This window comes from Pezoporus occidentalis, unplaced genomic scaffold (assembly GCF_034315485.1).
Source record: "Pezoporus occidentalis ecotype Australia unplaced genomic scaffold, CSIRO_AGI_Poc_V1 ctg17, whole genome shotgun sequence".
In the NCBI taxonomy this organism is placed as follows: domain Eukaryota; kingdom Metazoa; phylum Chordata; class Aves; order Psittaciformes; family Psittacidae; genus Pezoporus; species Pezoporus occidentalis.
In genome coordinates, this window is record NW_026913531.1 from 6,302,725 (window position 1) to 6,323,344 (window position 20,620).

At 37.0% G+C, this 20,620-nt stretch overlaps 1 protein-coding gene across 6 annotated transcripts in view; it reads left to right on the top strand.

Annotated features, from left to right (window-relative positions):
• PTPRQ (protein tyrosine phosphatase receptor type Q) overlaps positions 1–20,620 on the top strand; it is a 134,583-nt gene that overhangs the window by 37,087 nt on the left and 76,876 nt on the right. For all 6 annotated transcript variants that reach the window (XR_009963869.1, XM_062613835.1, XM_062613836.1 and 3 more), the window contains exons 23-34: positions 715–964; positions 2,647–2,775; positions 3,520–3,666; positions 5,308–5,480; positions 7,786–7,996; positions 10,077–10,214; positions 10,335–10,514; positions 11,315–11,422; positions 13,642–13,923; positions 16,835–17,017; positions 17,713–17,814; positions 20,206–20,326. Coding sequence is in view for 5 of the 6 variants with exons in the window: in XM_062613835.1 (XP_062469819.1) it covers positions 715–964; positions 2,647–2,775; positions 3,520–3,666; positions 5,308–5,480; positions 7,786–7,996; positions 10,077–10,214; positions 10,335–10,514; positions 11,315–11,422; positions 13,642–13,923; positions 16,835–17,017; positions 17,713–17,814; positions 20,206–20,326 (2,024 nt within the window). In the remaining variant the exon portion in view is untranslated. The remainder of the gene's footprint in view (positions 1–714; positions 965–2,646; positions 2,776–3,519; positions 3,667–5,307; positions 5,481–7,785; positions 7,997–10,076; positions 10,215–10,334; positions 10,515–11,314; positions 11,423–13,641; positions 13,924–16,834; positions 17,018–17,712; positions 17,815–20,205; positions 20,327–20,620) is intronic.

A 20,620-nucleotide genomic window follows, 5' to 3' on the forward strand; every position in this document is an offset into this window, starting at 1 on the left:
GCAGTGTTGTGGTTACCCAGATGTCAAGTTGTCAAACTTTTATTTCCCTTTGTTTTCCCCCCAGGGTGTTAGGCTCAGTACCTTAATGAAAAGTGCCATTTTAAATAATGAAAATTATCAGGACTTTTGTTTCAGATTGTATTTGGAAAATCATTTTAGGCATCGTGAAGTCTCTCAACACCAAGCTGATTAAATTCAGCACTGAGAAGGGAGACTGCCACCTACTGAATCATAAGCATTGGTTACTGTAAAGTCTAGCAGTTTTTCAGAGATGTCTCCTGGCAGTATGGATTAAGAAATTCCTGTCTGGTTTTATCCGTGATACATGGACATATGTATGCTGTATATCTCTATATACATAAATACATATAACATACATGTGATGTAGAAGGACTTCTCTAGGGAGGTTTTTTTCAGACAGACTGAATGCTGAAACTGGAATCTGGGAATAGTTGAATGAACTCTAGAGAGTTGCTTCTTTCAGTCAGATTTGAAATCTTCTGGAATAAAGCAGAAAACTGTAACAAGTGTCACTAACAGGATATACTAGCAATGTCAACTGGTGAAATGATAACCCGAATTTGGAGACTGAAGCATAGAAAGAACCAATTTAGGGTAATTTTATTTCAAAGGTGGTCTGCCTTTTTTGTTCTACATATATTTACAATTATAGATTATAGATGCATCTTATGTTTCATATTTTTGTCTTTGTAGGATAACAGTGAATCATTTTTGTGGAGTACTACTACTCCTTCAACTACTTTTGGCAAATCCACAATTCCTTCAAGGACTACAGTTACACCAAGTGCAGAGGCACCAAATCAAATGAGCTCTGTTTGGAATGAAGCAATTAGTTTTGTTATAACTAACCTCAGGCCATATACCACCTACCTTTTTGAAGTTTCTGCAGTTACCACTGAAGCAGGCTACATTGACAGTGCAATTGTCCGAACACCAGAATCAGGTATTTACTGCTTTCAAATGGAAATACAGTTCTCAGATTTATATGAAAACTTCAGAATATCAGATTGAAGTTGTTTTGCAAACTTCAGTCCAAATCTCTCTTTATCGGTATCACGCCTGTATTTACATTAATTAACCTGTATTTACATTAATTTTACCTGATGGACTCAACTGAAACTATATATAACTGCAATGTGTCTAATGTATCTAATAGTGTACAGTTATTTTTAAAAGTCAAAAATACAAAACTGTGTTCAAGATAAGTCAAATTTTATGAAAAACTGAGGATACTTTAAGAACTGAAATTAATGACAGAGTGGGGAAAAAAATTAAAAATACAGATGAAGGGAAAAGGTGTCAGGCATAATATTAAAAATATATGTGTATTGTATAGATAGAAATGACTTAAAACTTATTTGCTGTTGTGAAAAAACAAGCAGTATGAAGAAAACTCCTGTCCTTTTGTTCCCCAATCTGTACCTATTGCAAAAAGTTCTCCAGTGCTGAAAAAATCTTTAAATACAAGGAAGTTGATTTTGGGTTACCTGCAATGTACTGAAAAGTTAGAGTTGGAAACAAATGTTGTCCAGGAACAGGAGATCTGTAATGGCTTAGGTAGTGGGAAACATTATTAATAGAGCCATCCCCAGAAGATGTTCAGAGGAATGTTATTCTGGCTGTCTGTTGGTACATCATTCTTTTGCCTGAAGCAGGTTGATGTTACTGGGTTTCCCTTTCATAGCACTGTTGAGATAAAAAAAAAAGTTAAATTCCCTCCTAGCACTGCTCATTTGAATTGCTTTGATAGATTTAAAAAAACCTTAGTTTGCTGTTCTGTCTAGGGTTAATGAAGTTTTGGGTAATTTCTGTTCTGATGATCTCAGGCTAATTACCGGTTTCCTTTATATCCTGTTAATATCCTAGTATAAGTGCACTGCTAATAAGCAAACCCTGGAAAGTGATAAAAATGTTATGCAGTGGGGTGTAGATCTGCCAGATACATAGGAAGATGTGAGCTGTTTGGCAGATGAGATCTTCAGTCCTTGTGCACTGGCTGCCTGCACAGCCAGGGTTCATCCATTACAGCATAGTCTGGGAAAAGGGAGGTTGGCCTGCTGTGCAGTGTGGCCCTGTGTGGCATGCACAAGGCCACAAGCACAGTTAGGACTCTGGCCCAAGCCTCAGTAAGTCCTTCGTTTTAGCAGCACACTGGTGCACCCAAGCTTTTGGACCCACCTCTATTAGATCCTCACCTCATGAGCATTAAGCAGCTTGTTAAAGTGCTCCCCTGTGAGTTCTGTATGCCTGTGTGCCAAGGAACCTTATTCAGAGGCTGGCCATAGAGCCGGTGGTTTGCTAAAAATGGCATTTTAGCATCTTTATGTAATCTATATAATGATAAAGTGCATGCTAGATTTGGTAGAATGCCTGCTTCCGTTGTCTTTTAAGCATTATTTGCATAGTTTCAACTCCCTTGGTTTCTTTTGTGATGATACATTTTTACCTTTTCATTACCTTAAAAAAGGAAATTAAAAATTCATTTTAATGAGATGTGCTTGTAATGTAGCTTCCCTTCAGAATATTTAATGTTTATGTTTAAAATTAATTGTCTGATAATGTGGTTCTTGGAAATCCTAATGTAAATTATTTTATGTTCAAAGACTTTTTCCAATATTGTTTAAGTTCCAGAAGATCCACCACAAAATATTGCTAAGAGCAACATTACAGCAAAGTCTTTCTCAGTGATGTGGGACCCACCAACCGTAGTAACAGGGAAGTTTAGTTACAAAGTTCAGCTGTATGGACCATCTGGTAAGACAGAATTGGTGTTTCTATTTCAATTTCTTTTTTATGATTATTACCTTACAGTTGCATTCTTAGTGTCCATGCCTATCCAGAATGAATATTTGAAAGCAGTGCTATGTATCTCTTTTACTATTAGACTTTTTAAATTGTGTAGATTATTTTTAAGAGAAAAGTCAGTCTGTTGTGAGGAAGAATATGTAATTAAATTACATGAGATATTCTTAGAAGTGGAGGAAACCAACTTTCCTTCTCCATTCAGAGGGGTGACAGGCTAAGATAGCAGTTTATCATTCTGTATCTTACCTTTACTCTTTTCTCTTTCTGTTAAAGATTTCTTGAGGATTTGAATTCCTGTGTAGTATATGATCAACTGTATGAGTCTGTTTTGTCGGGTTTCTATTTCTTTTTAACTCGGACATGTGTATATAAAGAAATTATATGATTGCCTGTAGTTAAGTAAGAAGTTAATGAGCTGTATCCTGTTATTTTTATGGGACCACACAGAAAAAACAATAGGACTTAATTTAGAAACAAAATAAATCCCTTCCTCTTAAAATGCCATACCTTCATGAGGTTGCTTTTTTGTTTGTCTGTTAATTATTTCCTAGACATTCAGTATTATTTCCAACGAAGTTGATGCCAAATTATCGTTTTCACAAACAAATCTAGCTTTTCATCTTTCATCATCCTGAAAAGCGGCTGTGGACTGTTTTTATTTTTGAGCTAGAATGTCTTCATTTTTCATTCCAGGTCATATTCTGGATAACAGCACAAAAGATCATAAGTTTGTATTTGGTAACCTTGTGCCGTTTACAACTTACAATGTGTACATCAGTGCTGAGACAAGTGCTGGGGTGGGGCCAAAGGCTAACCTTCCAGTTTTCACTCCTGCAGATGGTAAGTAAGCATAGAGAAGTGAAGTGAATGTGCTGCACATAATGATTGGTTTCAGTTTCCCTTCAGAGCCTTTTAGGTACTTTGCAAAGGAAAGAATGGGTGTGTTACAGGTGCATTACAAGAGAAGGATAAAAAGATAATGAAAGAAATTAGCTAAAAATTTATTACATCAATTTATTTATCCATTTTTTTCGAGTTCATGCACTGTCACTAAATTTACTTGCTGTCAGAAGCCTGTGGGGATTGTGAAAGAAACGTATTTTCTGCCTGAATGAAAGTAATTATTTTTGGATACGGTAATTAAGTTGCAGACCCCGCGCTTACCCGTTAGATGGCAGCAAGTGGAAAGGAAAGAGCAGCGCAAGATTCCTCGCGGCTGGTTTGTTCAGCCCCAGTGTTTCTTATTAAAACTCTCATCTGACTCACTTTCACCAAATCCAAGACCCCATACAAGTCTCTTACGGAGGCATCATTGTTCTGAGGCAGACCCAATTCTGTGATCTTGTCCTGTGGCAGTCAAATGGTTGTTTCTGGCCCTGAACCAGCTACTCTGGGAGTTTTGGCTCCCAGCGGTCAGCTCACCAGGTGAGGGTCCTTTGCTGTATAGAAATGCAGCTTTAACTTACACGTGTGTGAGATTGTGCAGGATTTTTGATCTGCATCTGAAAATGCAACCAGAAAAAAAAACCAGTGTATAATAGGCAGGTAGTTTCAGGATGGTTATTTTTGTGTTATGTTTTTTGCCTCCCAGCACAAATGTAGACAAGCTCTCAACAGTGATTGCTGCAATGCTTGCTGGCAAGATATATCAGCAAAAGGAACATACATCCTTATTTACCATATGCTTTCCTGAAGTAGCTGCTTTTTTTCAGATCTCAGAAACAATTTCCAGAAGTGGCCTGCCTCAGCGCGGTCATGCTTATTGCTGTCTAAATTCGGTGTCAGAAGCAAAAGGGTATTTTGATATTTTTTGTTGATGTATTGGGGTTGGGTTTTTTTGGAGTGACATAGAATGTCTCATTTTAATGCCAAATCTACAAATCTTCATTATGCAAGTGATTTCAGGTTTGTCTTTTTCTGAGATATAGAGGAAACAATTACTTTTCATATAAAATCTGAGTGTCATTGAATATAAATGTACCTGATCTCTGGCAGTCCTATGTAAAGTTCAGTACCATAACTGCATAGTTAAAGAAGAAATTGAGCCAAAATTTGGTATAAAAGATGTCACATGCTTCACCCCCCCCACCCCCCCCCCCCCCCCCCGGAGCTTTTTATTTCATTTTTCTACATTTTTTATGAATTTAAAACTAACCTTTCAATTTCAGTATACTTAAGATTCCATGCAGCAAGCTACCAAAGGTCTGCTTGCTTCCAACGCACTGTCTTCCATAGATTTACATAATCTTAGGATCTGGCCATATTCACACATATATGTCAAAAAACGGTGTGCATGTTTTTAGAACTGCAACTTATTTGCTAAGAAACCATGTGAGGTAACTCTCTACCTGCATAGGAGCAAACAAAGAGATAAGGGTGTGAAATTTGATTAAATGCCTATTGTACTTTTCACGAAGTGCTGGAAGACCTTGTAATTATCACAGATGCTTAATGAAAACAAGTTTCTTCTTGAACATTTAGTCCCAGGTGCTGTATCAGATTTACATCTAGCAGAAGTGGAAGCCACGTATATAAAAATTGTTTGGAGGAAGCCACAGCAACCAAATGGAATCATTACCCAGTACAGGGTTAAGGTAGACATGCAGGAAACTGAAGTGACTCTGGAAAACACTATTCTTGAAGGAAAAAATAAGGTATTCTTTTTTTTTTTTTTTTAATATGGAATTATTTGCTAGATTAAATTTGTTCCTCTGCCTTATCTGATAGGTACAGAATGTGGAATTAGCCACCATAGATGATTGTCAATGCTTTTAAAATCCACCTTCCTCAACCCACCCTCTTTCTCTGGCTGGGTTTTAAAGAGATTCCATTAATACTGTTTCTACAACATGAAAACAACAAATAATTCTCATAGAATGATCCAGGCTCTTGTAGCTGCTGAAGGTAGGAAGCCGTACCTACAGTCATACCCTTTCTAGCCCTTGAGTTCTTTGCAGTATAGGGTAACCTAATAGGGAGACTACAAATTTAGGCACCTAGATTGATTCATAGCCACTCAAGCAGACTCCTAGAAGATGTCAGTGTAAATCCTATGGAAAAATGAATTCAACAGAAATCTCCCAAGGCTGGTTAAGTGCTCTGCTTGCAAGGCAAAAAAACTTAGAGTTTCTTCCCCATTTATATCCTTGAATTTACATGTCTGTTGCTGCATGCTGTGGTTGTATGCTAAGTTTATCTGTACACGTCTACTGGATCAAATAATTTATGGAACTTATGCTGCCAGTCAGTCTAGCTTTTGGATTTAGGGTGCTGATGTGCTCTACATGCTTAGATGGCATAGCTCTGAGCATGCAGCACGGAACTGTAGATCTTAGTCTGCATTCAGCTTGGGATTGAGTGCACTCTCAGGTAGGGCCTTTTGGTCTGAATTTTGAGCATAGGTGCCTAAAGTTTTCATAATTCCTTTTTTTTCAGACGATGATGTCTTTCTCTGAATCTGACACAGTATCTACATTTTTATGGTAGAGCACAATGAAGGAGCTTGCTTTCAAGTTGAATGGTGTACATTAAATAGAGCCCTGGAGCCAAACATTAAATAAGGAGTAAGGGGGAGAAAAAATGGGGATAAGGATCCCTTCATTAAAGCAGGCAGTCATCCTTGGAAAAATGAAAGTATATAACTCTGTAATTAAAGATCGTATCATAGTACAGACACAAAAAAGATGAAACTTGTCTACACAGAGCTGTTTTAATGATGGGATTTCCTAATTTTTGAGTTCTTAGTGTAGCGTCATTGTGGCTTTATTGCAGTTTATTGAACATTTTTTTTTAATTAAAAAACAGAACAAATCATAATAAACATTACTTTATTTATAACCACATTGACAAAAGCTCAGAGCAGCTACAGGATTTGAACTGTCAGATCCGCAGTGGTAATGGTACTCAGTAACTAGTAGCAGCAAAAAGCTGTTGTCTTATGCGTGGAAAAGCCTCTGAAGCAAAAAGTATTTCCGTGTGGGTTATTATTTTGCTATAAAATATTGGTTAAGATAATGCATATATAGCTTTTACCTGTTGTACTTAAGTGAGATTGGTGCTGTATCTCTGCCTGTGGTTAATCCTACCCTAGTTAAAGCAGTAAAAAAGCTGCTTTGCCCTCTCTCCACCTAGAGTCTGTAGGGAAAGAGCTAATGTGAATTAGTTACATCACTGTAAAAGCATCTTTTTCTGGCAGTGAAGTGGGCCATATGTGTGAGTGGGGAGTGTTCACAGATGACAGCAGAACAATTTAGAGACACTGGAGTCCTGGATTTGGTCCCAGATTCTGAAGGGGCATAATGATGTAGTGCTTACACACCATTTTGTATCTATGCTCTAGCCTGTCTTTTCTCTTTTTGTTTTTCCTCTCTTTGTAGGTCTTGCTCACCTTACATCTACTGCCACGCCTTTCAAACATTTGTTTTTTTCCCCATCTGTCCTATGGACCTCTGTATCACTTACCTCCCTTTCACTCTTTCTTTTCATATATATGCTTACTTATTTTCCCTCTCCCTTATGTTTGCCTAGTAGAGGCATCTGAAGCCCTGTTTTTTTCAGTGCCTGCAACCCTGTTTCAGAACATGCTTAGCACAAATGGAATCTCCAGAGCTCAAAAATTGATTTATTTAACATCAAGGATAGAGCATTAAACTTAAAGGCCTTGCTCTAAAATTGCCACTTTACTCTAAAAAACATATTTTAAGAAGAAGTGTTTGATTAAACAATAAAAATGAATAAAAGGTTGTAGGCTATGGGCAGCTGAGCTGAGCTTTTTCATGAGAAATACTGTGTTTTGCAAAATGAGTTATTGTTGTAATGTTTGTATGCCAATATTTATATAATGTGTATATATATATATGCACAAATATACAAACACTATTTCCATGTTATACATAAATTTAATTAAACACTTTAGCAATTACAGTGATTGTGATTCATTCTTACCTTTCTAATTTTTAGTATTTGGTTGATTCTTTGGAACCATACATGATAAATGAAAACATCAAACCTTCTCCCGCTTGGAATTCAATGGAAACAGCCAATGAATTATATGAAGGTTCAGCTGAAATGTTTTCCAGCATTCAGACAGCATCCCCAGTCACATTTACAAGTGTATCTGGTGATAATTTGCCTGCTATAAATGGAGCTGCAGAATTGCATTCTTCTTTGGGTAAGATATTTTTGGGTATTTTTCTACCTGCTGCTTTGTTCTGAAGGACCCCCATCACTGTCCCAGATATGATCTTTAGCACATGGTTCAAGCAAATGATGAATGGGTCATTTGTTGGAGTCAGATTTTTTTACCACCAAAAACCTTCTGCACCAAATGGGAATGCCACACAGGCAGGAACTAGCCCCTTGTCACCCAGCTGACCTTCTTCCTAGTGAAAGGAGGACCCGAAAGCTATCAGCCAAGCTGCATAGACAATCAGTTATTACAGTTGCCAAAGCAGGTGTGATTGTCAGGGATTAACATATCTCCAAGCCCTTCAGAGACCTTGATTTCTGTAAGCCTTTTGACTAATAGGTTTTCAAATGTCAGTGAAGGTAAATAGGTCAGAAAGTTACAACTTTTCTATATGGGTGACAAACAGGTGGACATGACCCCATGACATGGTGATGTCATTAGTGTGTACACTTGTTCTGTATTATCAATGGACAAGTGTTTCTTTACCATGAATGGATATTTACAAATCATTAAGGAGGCCTCAACTGACAGGCAGGGACTTAACATACCACTCTGAGGTTTTACTGTGAGTTTTGAACAGTGGAGAGAAAGTCAAGTTTTTATTTTTTTTATTCTCTTTTATTAAAGTCACTAAATTCCTCCATATACACCAGTAACTAAACCTAAAATTTAATCCATTAGTTTAAACTACAGTGGATCTTTTCCGTACTGTATTAATCCTGGAGAATCTTTGTCATGTAAAGAAAAAGTGCAGTGCTTTAAATGCAGATCTTTTTACAGCCTCATTCAGTTTGCGGTATTGAGTTCCTAAAAGATGTCTGTGTTGCTGAAAAATTGATTTCAGACAGTGTCTGTTGTAATCTAACACGAGTATTATTTTATAGTTGTTCCTATAGTAGTTAAAGCTGTTGACAGCCAAATTTTCAACAGGGTCTGATGGTTTTAGATGCCTTCCTTTTAATGCTGGTCTCACAAAACTCTGAAGCTGATACTCAAGATATGTGAAGTACCCACACTTTCATGTTGCAGCGGCATAATGGCTGCTTTGTAAGAGATTATTTTGACTACCACAGTTAGATTGCAGGTGACTTCAAAGTTCATTGCAGATACACCAAAACCTCTTTGGAGAAGAGAAGGCTGCGTGGAGACCTCATAGCAGCCTTCCAGCATCTGAAGGGGCCTCATAAGGATGCTGGGGATGGACTCTTCATTAGGGACTGTAGTGATAGGACGAGGGGTAACAGGTTAAAACTTAAACAGGGGAAGTTTAGATTGGATATAAGGAGGAAATTCTTTCCTGTTAGGGTGGTGAGGCACTGGAATGGGTTGCCCAGGGAGGTTGTGAATGCTCCATCCCTGGCAGTGTTCAAGGCCAGGTTGGATGAGGCCTTGGGTGATATGTTTTAGTGTGAGGTGTCCCTGCCCATGGCAGGGGGGTTGGAACTAGATGATCTTAAGGTCCTTTCCAACCCTAACTATTCTATGATTCTATGACTTCTTCATTCTGCTGACAACTCTTTTGCTAAAAATACCAGTGTGAAGGGACCCATGAGGGAGCCATCTCTAGTTATTATAGCACCTCTGGGTGAGAGAATCTTTCTCAATAAAGAAAAAAAACAACACAAAAAAAACAACAAAACCAAACCCAAAAGTAAATCTCCATTAACTCTAGATTAATTTAGGAGCCATGGTTCTAAAGTCACTGGAAAGACTAGGCCATATACTTCCCATCCTTTCCCCACCCTGGGAAAAAGGGTTCCTAGAGGATTTCTCTCATATTTTTGGAAACAGCTGAGTATAAACCTCATGGGTTTAGTTCTTGCCTGTTCATTCTTTTACCTAGGCCAATCTATTTGTTGTCCACATGAGGATGGACCTATAATAGCCTCTCCTTGATTGTGTTAGAGAGGTGAAGTGTATACTTTTATTTCTATTTTTGTAATTGCCATGAAAGTTGATTCTTTAGGAGTAAAACAGTTCCAGGGTGCTGTGTCAAAGTGAGTTTAGAATGCAAAAGAAAAAAATCAGTTTATGAATAAGTAACTATTTCATTTAATCACAGATAACATTTTGGCTGAAGAGCTGTCATATGTTATAAAAGGCCTCGTACCTTTCACAGACTACATGATCGGTGTCTCTGCTTTCACTGCTGTTGGAGAAGGACCGCCATCAGTTCTTATGGTCAGGACACACGAACAAGGTGAAACGTTGTAACTCTGCTACTGTCAAAATTAATCTATGTGACTTTTTTTACTGAACTTTTTTTTTGGGTTTTAATAATTTATTTACTTACTCTTCTATTTTTCTGGTTTTGTTTCAGTTCCAAGCTCAGTACAAAATATATCTTACAAGAATATTAGCTCCTCCTCTATTTTGCTGTATTGGGATCCTCCAGCAAGTCCCAATGGGAAGATCATTCATTATACTGTTTATGCGATGGAACTGGGTACAAAAAGAGCATTCCACATGACAACTTTGAACAACAGCTTACTTATGACAGGTACAGTGTCATTTCATGAAAAAAATAAAAATTGCAAATACATTATACAAAATAATTTTTTTTCAACTTTATGTAATATAGCCATTTGCAAGGAGACCAAATCTCCCCCATTCACACTCAGACACATACACGCACTCACTACAACTGCATGTAAAAGCAAGGTAGGGTCACTCCTGAGGGGTTTGTGAACTGTGGAGGGGTATGTAGGGAATGTGAAATGGGAGAAGAGGACTAGGTAAGTTGAGCAGTAATTTGTGAAATGTGCCAAGTAGGAATTTCTGAAATATACTGAGTAGTAATTTGTGAAATGGATTTCTCCTTGGAATTTTTTCCTCAGCCTCTTCTTTCCACATAGGAAAATATTCCTAAATTGTAAATTCTTTTTCAGACTTGATTTTTTTTCCACAGCATTCATCTGACATTAATAAGAATTTTCTTCTTCTAAGGCGATAATTTTGATAGCAATTGAACAAAATGCATTCCTTATGGGTTTCAGTTATATATTAATTCTAATTAGTATTTTGATGTACACATAAACATCCTTTGTTTTAACAAATAAATCATAAAGTTTACAGGTTTGAAGCTGGTTAACTTCTCTCAATATCTGTTGATTTGACTGAATGCTTATTTGGCCTTCCTTAAATAAATGGTATTCTACATATTCTGCCTTTTAGGTGGCAGATGTGATCAAAGCCTCTTAGAACAGTAACCATTTTGATTGGTAGTTTTATAAGTAGCTATGAGGAAAAAAATGTGTTTAAGAAGTCAGAAGTCAAGATTTCTTTTCTTAATCTTTTTAGGTTTAAAAAAATACACAAATTATAAAATGAGAGTTGCAGCCTCTACCACAGTTGGAGAAAGTGCTTTGTCTGAAGAGAATGATGTTTTTGTGAGAACCCCTGAAGACGGTAAATACACTGCAATGATGATTTGATTTCTGTGTTGAAGTTTGCACTTCTCAGATGACTGGGCGTATACATAAGGAGGGGAAGAAAGTGTACAAATAAAATTAGTATTTGTTGAAATTATTAGTCATCTGTCAGTCAGTGACTTCATTCAGACCATTTTTAGGTAAGTGCTAGAAATAATGGTGAAAGCTGTAGCATGAACAGCATTCAACTAATTTCAACTCTGAGAGACAAAAGGAAGAAAGATTTTTACAGTGAATGATATATGCAGCTGGCTTTGTGCAGCTTTGGGACTTTATTAATTATAAGACTAATCAATAGTTTTAATGTAGGGTATAATACTGTTTTGTGAAGATTTCTGGATCTTCCTTGCTTGCTTGCATGGCAGTCCCCACCCATGAAGGCACAGGGTCAGTAGCTGGACTTGCCATTGGCAAAGAGAAACTTGATTTACAGGGCAGAGTCATGAGTGTTAAACCTTAATCTTTTCTCTTGTCTATCAAGTTTATATTTTTCACTGTTTTCAGCAAAGTTATTTCTAGTTTTTGTCAAAGTAATAAGATAACTATCCAGTTGTCATTTGTCTCTCTTATTGACAAATACACTACAGTATAGGAAAAACAATTAAGTGATAATAAAGGAGAGAAAAGGATTACAGGATTAAAAATCATGAGGATTTAAGAATCTTAGATGATCTGAATAACTAACCAAAATATCAAACAATGAAACTTAGTGCTCATCATTTTTCTTTAAAGGTTGCATGCATCTGTGCCGTTAGTAGTTTGGAGAGGAAAGGAGTATGGCAAGATCAGACAATTACTTATCTAAATATCTTTTTCTCTGAAAGTTTACAATTCCTTGCCTTTAAGCATTACAGAAATTTGTTCAGAGTGGAGTTTAAGGCTAACTGTTCATCCATTGGGAAGATATGTGTTGAACCTTGAGGAAACTATTGAGAACCTCCTCGCAATAGTTCCTGCTTTTTTATAAGGCTGTGTGTAATTACTCTATTCTTCTGAGGTCATTCAGGTTGAGATTCTTGTTTCCTAACTTTAACCAACCTAGGAGTGACAATTTGAGTCTTGAAAAGAGAGATTCCTCCAAATAAAAGGTTAACTACATCAGTCTTAGATTACTTATGTTAGGGTGGAAGACACTAGGCTGTTATATTTAAATACTTTACCATGCCAGATAAACTGCAAAATGCTTCTCAATTAAAAATTAAGCTTCTTCAGGTGGAAAATATCCATGTGGGCAGTCTTACCATCCAGAGAGTAGTGATCTGATACAGTTAACACTTCTCATTCACATGCTCCAAAATCAGGGATGAAAGTTGTTTGTGAGGCCTTTTGTTGTGAGACAAAAATAGTCATGATAAATTCTGAAATACCTGGGTTATAGGTATTTATACATAAACTGGATCTCATAATCCTGGGTTCTTAGTGCATTTTATTAAATTTTATAGGCAGGATATTTCAGAGGTGAAGTGGTGAAGCCTTCAAAGGAATCAAGGTTGACATTCAAAGTTTGTTTATTTTCTTCGTAAGTGTGGCCCACTCACTCCTTCCACACTTCTATGCATTATTAGCTCACTGGAGTCACATGAACTCATATCTTGACAGTAGATTTAGCCAACACGTTACCCCGGAGCTGGACTTGTTTTGTGTGTGACCTTCACACCAGTGCATGTGAGATTTACACTGGGGTCTTCATGGTCATCAATTAGCAGCTGTATCAGTAAACTAAAGAGAATTTAGTTACAGTGCATACAGTTCTTTTTCATTCAGTGGTTGCTTTAGTGAAATGAGGTGGATGGTTATTTAAGAAAAAAGCAGTAAGATGGCTTTCAGTTTAATGAATGTGAATTTGAGGAAATTTGGAGGATCAGTCTGTATGAGAGCAGTAGACAAAAGAGATTATTTCTTAATAAATGAAAGTTTTGGATAGATTTATAAGTGGATTAGAAAAGAAATTCCAGAAAAGCTGAAGTGTCTGGGATTCAAAAAGGTGCCTAGTTTTACAAATTTAAAAGAAGACATACTAAAATTAAAAAGTGGTAAAGTTTTGAGAAGGAGAGTGAGTAACAAAATGGTAGCAGAAGAAGTAGCACAGTTAGCTAATCTAAGCATTAGGATCCAGTAGGTTTATGGGATCAGTTCTACATTCAATTAATTGAAAGTCTCAGAGGGTATTTTTTCTCTTTGATTTCTGTATTGCAGAACCAGACTCCCCACCCCAAAATGTAGAGTTAATAAATGTAACTGCAACAGAAATAAATCTGAGATGGTTACCACCTGAGCAGCCTAATGGTCTCATAACTCACTATGAAGTTCTGTACAGTGATTCCAATGATGTATTTATCAAAAATGCCTCATTTACAAGTATATCACTAAGTGAAGTGAAGCCATATACCCCCTACAACATCTCTGTAAGGGCATTCACTAGACTTGGCCATGGGAATCAGTCATCTTTCCCACTTCTGGTGAGAACTTCTGAAACTGGTGAGTATATATTTTAAAAAATAATAATTTCCAGAATCAATTCCTTTATGACCTTTCCTGCCTAGAAGATCAGTTAATTAATTTTAAAAGTACATGTTTGCTTTGCAAAGCTGTAAATTTGAACCATGCTTTCTCTTTTATATACAAGACAAAAGTAATGAAATAAATAATAAGGAAGCTTAAGAATTAGAGAAAACAGTGGGACGTTTCATGTGTGATGGACTTCATATATTTTACTATTTGTCTTTGAAGATTCCTTGTCAAGAAAATAATTTTTTTGTAGGAAGGGAGGGATTTCAAAAAATGAGTGCAATTTGTAATTCAAGTTATGAATTTAAATTTCATAATTAGATCTTGATGGTTAAATAAAAAAAAAGAAAATTCACAGGTAAATGCTGTTTTGTAGCAGGAAAAGTTGTCTCTTTGAAGTAATTTTGAGAAGGTACAGATAAAACCAGATAGCAGAGAATTAGAGTGGATGAAGTTTTTCCAAGCAAGGAAAGTAAATTTAAAGTGAGGATTGGTACGAATGAGCATTAAAGCGGTGTAGCAAGGCACAGGAAGAGACTTGAATAAGTAAGTATGTGTAAGGTAGGACAAGGGAAAGGATTATAAGATATGAACAGAAGTTAATTAACTTTCAGTGAAGCCAAACAGGAGAGGTACTGGAGTAAATGCTGAGGATAATGGTTTACGTGGAGGAATAGATGTTTGGGTTAAGCTGTAGAATCAGAAATGAAAGGTGGCTGGGGAGACAGATGGGAAGGTTAGTTTCCTTTAAGACTCAGCCATATCCAGGTAGCAAAGGTATGATGATTGTCCTTTGGGGGGGGGGGGGGGGCTAGTGCCATCTTCACCAATTTGCTACCTCAGATAATAACCTTCTTTGTCTATACCTAGAAGTAGCCCTGGAACTAAGCATGCTGTTTATTACATTTTTCTCAGCAAGGAAAGACAGGCACATACGGCTGTATCTTAGGGTAGGGAGATGCTACTTGGTTGTTAAGACATAGTGGAATCATGATGAGCTCCTTCTCCTCCTTGTTTCTGAAATGAACTTTGATTTTTCCTATATGAAGTAGTCTAGGCCTGCCTAACTGCTCAAGCCCTTAAGGAACAGAGACACAAACACCTACTTTTTAGATTGCATGAAAGAATAGATTGCATGAAACACTAGTCATAATAGGAACACTAAGATATCTGTGCCAAGAGATTGTGCTACTTTTGAGGATTATTTTGGCATGCGTACATAGGCACGTAGGAACTTGTCCAAATAATACAATGACCTTAGATGTGACTTTTTTTATTGCTCTCTTTAACTTACACATCCATCTTTCATCTAATTTGTATTCTAACACAGTTCTTTCTCAATGCCTAATGCCATTGATGCTCAGAACAAAAATCTGCATCCCAGCTGCGTGTGATAGAGACGAGAAGCTTGAGAAGCTGCAAAAATATTTTGTGAGATGACAAGAATAAAACTAGGGAAGGATATGGAGAATAGAGCATTTCAAGTGAAATGCAGCCTATTAATGGGCTGGTGTATTTGAAGAGCTCTTGCGAGATCTCCATTACCATTTTACCATGAAATTAGTCAGAGTTGTAGGCTGATTTCTCTGCTTCTCATGGCATTTATCCCCTTTCTGGATACTGCGTAACCAGAAATTATCTAGCCTTTTGAATACAGAGTTTCATCAAGTGTTAGTGCATTTATGAGAACGTTTAGGGCATCCTAAAACCATCTCCATGGCTTACCTGACCTTCTGGGCAAATTGTGCTGTCACTGTAGGATTATGATTTTCTGGAATAAGATATATTATGCTGTCAGTCCAATTTTGGATAATGGAAAACATACTTGTATATTTGTTTGGGGACAGGCAGACACATACACACAAAAAACAATTGTCATGACACAGCAAGGGCCAGCTGCTTTGCAAGGGATGGGGAGCCAAGAGCCAAGAGCATCCCTGGGCCGGTAAGGCAAGATCCTCACTAGCTGGGGTTTGTCCAACCAACCACCAGTGAAGGGAGCAGGGGAGGTTTGGGGGTTGCAGCCAGAGCAGCCTAGAGTTCAGATTGCCAAAGTCCACATAGATGAAGCAGCTCTGAGGTCGAGCCTTGAAAGTGAGTTAGCAGGTTCAGTGATACCAAGTCAGATGCAGCCCAGTGACAGCTGAGCAGGTGTGTAGCGTTGGGGCCAACCTGAGGTCAGGCTGCAACATCAGTCTGCAAGTCAGGATCTAGATCAGTGGGTCCATGGCCAAGCACAGCCATGGTAGGGATGCAGCAGGAGCTGTAGCTCAGGCAGGGGCAAAGCACGAGAGCCCCAGCTGAAAGCAGTTCCCAGGGCCAGCAGTCAGCCCTGGCTGCAGCCTCACTGCAGCATTTCCTGGGAGCATGTCATGAGCAAGGAGGCAGTCCTCAGCTATGCTACTGCTGTCCTTCCAGAAGGGGGGGATGCTTTCAGGGCCCTTACAGCAATATGTTAGGCTCCTTTGTTTTTCCATACAGGTATTTATTTATACAGTTTGTGTAGATAACCCAAGGAAAAGGAAATAAATGCAAATGATAATACAAAGTATAAATTATGGCAGCCAATATGGGAAATTTCCTGCCAATGGCTAACTTGGAGAACTGCAGTGATAAGAATGGGGTGTTAAAAGGAAAGTTTAGTGTCATGCTAAAGATTTTTTTAACTGTTAAGATTTTTAGTGACCTGTACCTTGTTGTTACAGTGTATATTTGACATGTTTTTGATCTTCCAATTAGCCTCTTTTAGCATTTATTTTATGCAAAAAATAGGGTAAAAATCTAAATGTTCACAATGTGTTTCATTTAAACTGGTTTAGGGAAATGCTTAACAAATCAATGAAGCTGACAGTAATCTATGAGTCTAAATTTTGTCTTCTAGTTCCTGATTCTGCACCAGAAAACATAACCTATAGGAACATCTCATCCATGGAAATTGAATTATCATTTTTTCCACCATCTGTTCCCAATGGAATCATACAGACCTACACAATATATCTCAAGAGGACTAATGGAACTGAGCAAAGAATCATAAACAGTACTCTTATGACACTACGTATTACAGGCCAGTATATAATGATGTGGAACTTAACGGCAACTGTAACTTGTTCTGAGAATGGATCAACAGGCTGATGCAGATCAATTATTTCATTGGTTGGATATCATTCTTCTTGTCCTTATACAAAGTTACATGTTACATTTCCTGAGAAATAGCCTGTTGTGACGTGCCATAATATAGTGAAATGGGGCACAAATGTTATAGTCCAATATAAATCTTGTTGTATTTTAGATATTTAAAATACAAGGAACTTCAATAGATTTCTTTGCATATCTATCATCGTACCAAAGTAAACACTAAAGTCACCTCTGTACGTTTTCCTGTTTTATTCTGGATAGAGAGAAATCCTTCCCATTCCATACACCTTTGCATCTTTTCCTATGTTCTGTTGTTATTACTGAGGCATGACACAGCAGTTAATGCTGGGAACTCAGTACCTTAACCAGCAGATATTCAGAGTAAAGCCAAGGACAAACTGTAAAGCATTCTAGGAATATGAAGTATGAACTGTTAAGTAGGGCTTTGCCCCTTCTTGTTCGTGCAGAATACTTTATGTTCAAGTTTTGTTAATGCATATTTCAGTCTTTAAAGACACAGATCAGTGTAAATTATAGGCCACATCAGAACTACTTATGGTCCATTCAAAAACCTAATTTGGCCCAGTGGGTGGTTGTTTTATCGAATTCTTCTTCTTTATTTAGATTTAAAGAAATATACAGAATATACTGTACAAGTGTCTGCTAGTACCACAGTGGGGGAGGGCCTTCGTAGTTCACCTCTGCATATACTGACTGATGAAGATGGTAAGTTAGAACAGAAGTTGCAATGTATCATCTGCCTGTAGTCCTAAACTATTCTTGCACTTCATGTCAGATATGTGTTGGTTTTGCATACTTTTTTTTTGCAATTATATCTCTGTATTGATATCTATACCTATACCTATACCTATCTATACCTGTATTGATGTCTACACACAAACTTTATCTATCTATTGGTTATTTAATGTTTTTATGGGTACTGGCTATGTGAAATGGCATGATTGCTATGCATGGATATTTTGGTCTTACCAATATCTTATTAATTTGAAGAATCTTAATTCACTAATGTTATTTTAATCTAATACACCACATGGTAAAATACTGTGTTTGGTTCTAGATGTGTAAGAGCTGGAGAAAGGGAAAACCACCAAAAGGCAATTTGAATGGTTCAGGGACATTTCTGGTTCTTCTTTTTGGAGATTTGTGGATTCTTCTAAACGGACAGATGTGGAGATACACATGTATAGATGTAGAATTATTAATATTATGAAAATGCTCGAAGTCCATTATCTGTAGTTCTGGACTTCCAAATCGAGCAGGAGAGTGTTCTGCACTGCAGATTGAGGGTAGAACACAGTCATTGCATCCCTGCTAATTAGTACAGTGGGTCATAAATCTTCAGAGGAGCTTTAAAATTATGTTTGTACTTTCAGTACCCAATTTAGTTGTAGAAAGTTATCATTGGTCCCCTCTATTGTTTCTGGAGAGGAACCCTGATATACATTCAAAGCAGAATCTCAGCTTAGGTGCTGTGACTCAGATTTTGGAGGAGTCTGTCTGTCCTTTGTTGCATAGCGAGGAAGTCTCTGGGAATGTAGCCTAAAGTAGCACCGACACAAATATCCCATCAACCGTTCCCGGTTAAGTCTCTTTTCATGTCTTAGGGAGCACTGACTTGCCTAAGATCCAGCTTTTGATGATAATGGATCTTTGCAAATCTCTAAGATGCTGATGGGCTTACTTTCATACTGTCAGTAATAAGCCTTTGCTCAAGAGTAGTGTTGCTGGAGCACACTGGGAACAGCAAATTTGGATAAACACATCTTTTTCATAGAGTATTTTTATTTAGAAGAATGTAGATTCTGTTTTTCAGCAAAATATTCACTGAATAAGAACTGTAGCATGAACTAGACATTCCAAAAAGACTTGACATTCACAGTATGACAGATCTTTTATTATATAGCCACTGAGGATAATATAACAAGTAAAACACTAAATACAGCTGTCATCATTTTTCGCTAGTAAATACAGACATTCACTGAGTTCAGTGAACCTTTGTTCATAAAAATTGTTTTTCTTTTAAATGTAGAGAGTTCTGAAACCTTTATGCCAAATTTTGAAATAGTGAAAGATGGAACAACAACTGAAAAACAATATTTATAATACACCACATGTTCTTTATTCAGAGGAACACAGTGTTCCAAGGTTCAGACCAAATGTTTCATAGATTTGCTAATAGCTGTGCTCATATTCTCAATTTTCATGCATGACTACAGCTATGACCTGAATTTTTAGTGCATGATGCTCTTTGGTTTAATTTGAGAAAAACAAAAGTAATTCTAATATTACTTCATAGTGATACATGTATCTGTGAATCAAGATGAAGAAAGATTTACTTCTCTACAACATGCTAATACAAAGCTATATCATTTAACCCATACATAGGTATATTTTTTCTCAACATTATTTATATGAACTGCAGAATGAAATCAAACACGGTCTAACGTTTTCGTTTTCTTGTTTCCCTACACAGTTGTGATATGGTGTTGTGTAGAGTTCATCTTAAAATTAATTTAAGTCTCAGTCAATGCCTGTCTTTGTATTTTCCCTTGTGACATGTTAAATGTGTGAATGTGGTCCTTATTTGATGGAGTGAATAGATTTTACCACTGCCTAGTTACCCCCATTTTTATAATCTCTCAATGCCATGCTTAATCATTTTCCCACCTTTTGGTGCTTTGTATAATTCTTTACAGCACTTCTTCTTCCTCACGGGAACTATTTGCTGTTTTTTACATGTGTTCATACCTATAAAGCTCTTGCTTTTATTAGAAGGGGAAAAAAAATCACAGCAATGTATTTGGATGGTAGGTGAATCACTGTGACCTACCCGTTGCTCTGTTTTCTCATGAAGTACTTTTTCCATTGAATCACAGAAACAGATGTTCTAACACCACCATGCAAAATCTTCTTTTATCATCTGTCACAAAAACGGAAAAGAAGCTGCGCTTTAACAGTAGTTGATGGGTAGTATACCGGTGTCGTACAAAGTTCACTTTCCATCACAAATAATTAAAAACCTATTTAAGGGTGCTGTGCATCCCATCGATCTTAGCTGTTTAACAAGATGTTGTGTCCTGTTCTCTCATTTTATAGCTCCAAGTTCTCCTCCAGAATCCCTCTCCGTAAAACAGTTGTCGGGTGTCATTGTGAAGTTGTCATGGAAACCTCCACTGGAGCCAAATGGAATTATCCTCTATTACACAGTTTACGTCTGGTAAGATTTTCTGGAAGTAGTTCTAAGAATAAATATTAATCTGTAACCTCTCAGGAATGTTAGGTTTTTCTTACACAATGTGTTGATTACACGTGTTTGGAAGGCAAATATTCATCCAGCACTTAAAATACTAGCCTTTTGTATATAGAAATTCAGATTTAATGTATTAGCTGAAAATTGAGGTATTAAAACTTTGGTAAGCATTTCTAACCTTTTTTTCTAAAGGTTATGTTACGGTAAATGAATTAAAATTTAAATTAGAGCATGGTGACTATTTTCCTTATATTCTGATTA